The sequence below is a fragment of the Limulus polyphemus genome, unplaced genomic scaffold (genome assembly GCF_000517525.1).
Source record: "Limulus polyphemus unplaced genomic scaffold, Limulus_polyphemus-2.1.2 Scaffold1484, whole genome shotgun sequence".
Lineage (NCBI taxonomy): Eukaryota > Metazoa > Arthropoda > Merostomata > Xiphosura > Limulidae > Limulus > Limulus polyphemus.
In genome coordinates this window covers 40,455-43,591 of record NW_013667094.1, presented here as the reverse complement: position 1 = coordinate 43,591, position 3,137 = coordinate 40,455, and the positions used below count along the sequence as shown (strand labels likewise).

The following is a 3,137-nucleotide window of genomic DNA, read 5'->3' as shown; positions in this document are numbered from 1 at the left end:
ACTGACAGTAGTTCAGTGCTACGTTTCACTATACCGACTGACTCCACTGACAGTAGTTCAGTGCTACGTTTCACTATACCGACTGACTCCACTGACAGTAGTTCAGTGCTACGTTTCACTATACCGACTGACTCCAATGACAGTAGTTCAGTGCTACGTTTCACTATACCGACTGACTCCAATGACAGTAGTTCAGTGCTACGTTTCACTATACCGACTGACTGATAAACATACACATCTCTTTCCACAGGTAGGTGTAAACAGTAAAGAAAAAGGAACTGGCTCGCAAAATTTGAATATTTTATTAATCATTTAATACTTAGTAATATAGTTTCGTATAAAACATTCTTACGACTGGCATTTTGAGTAAAACTCTTGGCACTACATGTCAATATTACTCTAGCAAAGCGATCACTCAATACTTTGTAAAGTTTTTTTAGTTCTGGCTCTAGCGCTAAACGCAAGCGTCGTCAAATGGAAATATCTATATCTGGCTAACGGGTTTAAAACCATTTTTGATGGTGATTATAGAATGGTACACAATAAGCAGCAGCATAAGGAGATAAACTTACCGAACAGTAAGGTTAATGCCCCAGACAATCCTTTCAAATTTGCCAAAAGAGCAAAGAATGCGATTAGTTTGTGTAATTGTGCCGTGTGGTAAATTGTTCTCCATTGTAAAGTTATAGGACTGCATAATACATAAGAACCTTGACGCGTTTCTATAATATCGACTTTATATAAAACATACAACCATATATTTATTAAAGCCTAACAAAAAAAAAGGTTTAAGATTTCACCTTGAAATAAATATTGAATAAGTAAGTAGGCTTTTAATTTTATTTTAATATATATATTATTTGGGCCAAAAATGGGGTCAAAGATAGATTAATATTTTGTGATATGAAATAAATGATAATACCTATTCGTAATCTTTTAACTAAATATGTTAAAATAAAAAGTTTACTATATTTAGTAACAAGCAAAAGTACCGTCCCCAGTGACGGGAAAGGTTTAAGTTAATCTATAAATTTAAATTATTTCATGGACTTTAAAAAAGGTTAATTGTGTTGTGCTCTTGTTTTCACTCAGACCCAAAGATCCGAGTTACTTATACCGCCTAACGTGAAAAGTAATTGTTGAGCATTTCAGTCATGCTAAGAGCCACTCAACAATAACATACGGTAAATCTACATATTTATTCTTTAAGTTACGTCACATTTTGAAATGTGAACAGTGGTGTGAATTAATTCCTTACAATTTGGTGTAGAATATCCTGCTTGCGAAATAAAATCTGGCATCAACAGTATTCATACCCGTTCTCCCGTCATTTCAAAAGTGATTGTTGAGCTTTGCCTGTGTGCGTAGTTTTTCAAACGGGAGACAGACGAACGCTTGGATAGACACCACGGTTCGCAATATGCAAGATCTAACAACTAATATTTAAAACTCAAGGTGGTAAAAAACAAACATTGAAACAAGCGGAAAAGGAAATCCATTATCTTTGTTAAACATTTAATACAAAAGATGTTATATGTACATTTAAGTAACATATTTGGATAATTATTTTTGGTCAGTTTCTAGTCCTTTATCTACATGTTTTGTTGTTTGTTTTTTTATCTCGGTAAAGAGCAACATAAGTAAATTAAAAATTAAGAAAAATTAATTAAACGGGACATTCTCTATTTCAAAAGTTTATAAGCTAAACATTTAGTTTTTAATTTTAAACATTTAAAGCTTTTTAGGACCTTTGGCCCTCGATTTAAAAATTGACCAGGCCGGGTGGTTCCGCGGTCTACGTCCAAAACTGCACGAAGCTCTCCGTGCTTATTATCTATTCAAATTATATATTTGTAGTAATAACGGATACACACTTCCTCACAATGTTGTAGCAGTTCATTGTTCCTTCATCGTGGTTTGTTGACGGAAAATAATCGTTCAGTGATGTCAATGATTCCTTAAAACTAATAAAAGGCTTAAGACGAACATGTACTTGTTTCGCTTACACGTGTAAATTAATTACAGTGAACCCTGAAATAAAATAACAATATACGTGGGTTTCAAAACGACATGTTTGAAGCAAATCTCCAAGTCACAAACAGTTTGAAATATAATAAAAACGAAAACACAGATACTGTTGAGACTTTAGTTACTAACCATTCCGACCAAGAATTCAGAAGTTTGTTTAAAAGAGCTTTTTTATTCAGTTCATCAATCTCAAATTTCATTTAATAAAATAATACAACTAAGAGTATTTTACAGTAATAATTAACACAAATATTTATATTCGTAGCATCAGTAAAATTTCAATTAAAATAGTGTTCCAGTTGAAAATTACAGTGATGCAACGTGGCTTCCTCAAGCACAAGGGTGTTTACGACAGCATGAATTAAATACACGTCAAGAAACTACGCGCCGAAGCAAAACGGTCCTATCCTCAAACTGTAAAACACGAGAGCCAAGAGGGGACGTAATAAGCCAAAAATAAATTATGTATATCATACTGAGTAGTGATAACAGACAAAGGGTACGGCCTCAGCCATGTTTGTGAAACCAATATAAACGGCAGCTTTAAAATTAGAACACGTCTATTTACTCATTTAGTTAACTTAAGCACACTAATGAGACCAGAATAACATAAAATGAGTAATAAAATAAGTATGCTTACTGAGATTGTCAAATTTTCTGATGATGGTGTCCACAAATGTATTCTGAGGAGCGACGTGGCCTCTTCGAACTGGCATTTTACAAACACGTTAGTTACTTCGCTTCACGAGTAACCATACTGACGCACGCCGATTTCTCGTACAGACTAAATCTAGGAGAATCAACGCCGGTGTGAACGCAGATCCGATCTTCCTCTCAACAGCGCATACTCTAGTTCTCCCGTACCTCCATTCTTGGTGAGAGCGTGGCGAACTCAATCGATCAGAGAATGATGGAGTTAATTTTATTATTCTCGCTATACTCTTGACTTTTTTAAATCATAAATAATTCCACATTTTTATGATAATAAGTATTATTTCCCTATTTATATAGTTTACATATTTCGTTTTGCCTTATTTCATTATTGGTCTTAACTTATTAATTCATTACGTCAATACGCAAACACACGGTAAGAACACACACCTTACTCA

General features: G+C 34.0%; 1 protein-coding gene across 6 annotated transcripts in view; it reads right to left on the bottom strand.

Moving 5' to 3' along the window:
* Nucleotides 1-2,816, bottom strand: part of LOC106463792 (potassium voltage-gated channel subfamily H member 6-like) — a 218,516-nt gene extending 215,700 nt beyond the window's left edge. For all 6 annotated transcript variants that reach the window (XM_022391384.1, XM_022391385.1, XM_022391386.1 and 3 more), the window contains exon 1: nt 2,669-2,816. In XM_022391384.1, coding sequence (XP_022247092.1) covers nt 2,669-2,744 — 76 coding nt within the window. In that variant the 5' untranslated portion in view covers nt 2,745-2,816. The remainder of the gene's footprint in view (nt 1-2,668) is intronic.
* Nucleotides 2,817-3,137: the final 321 nt, after the last annotated feature.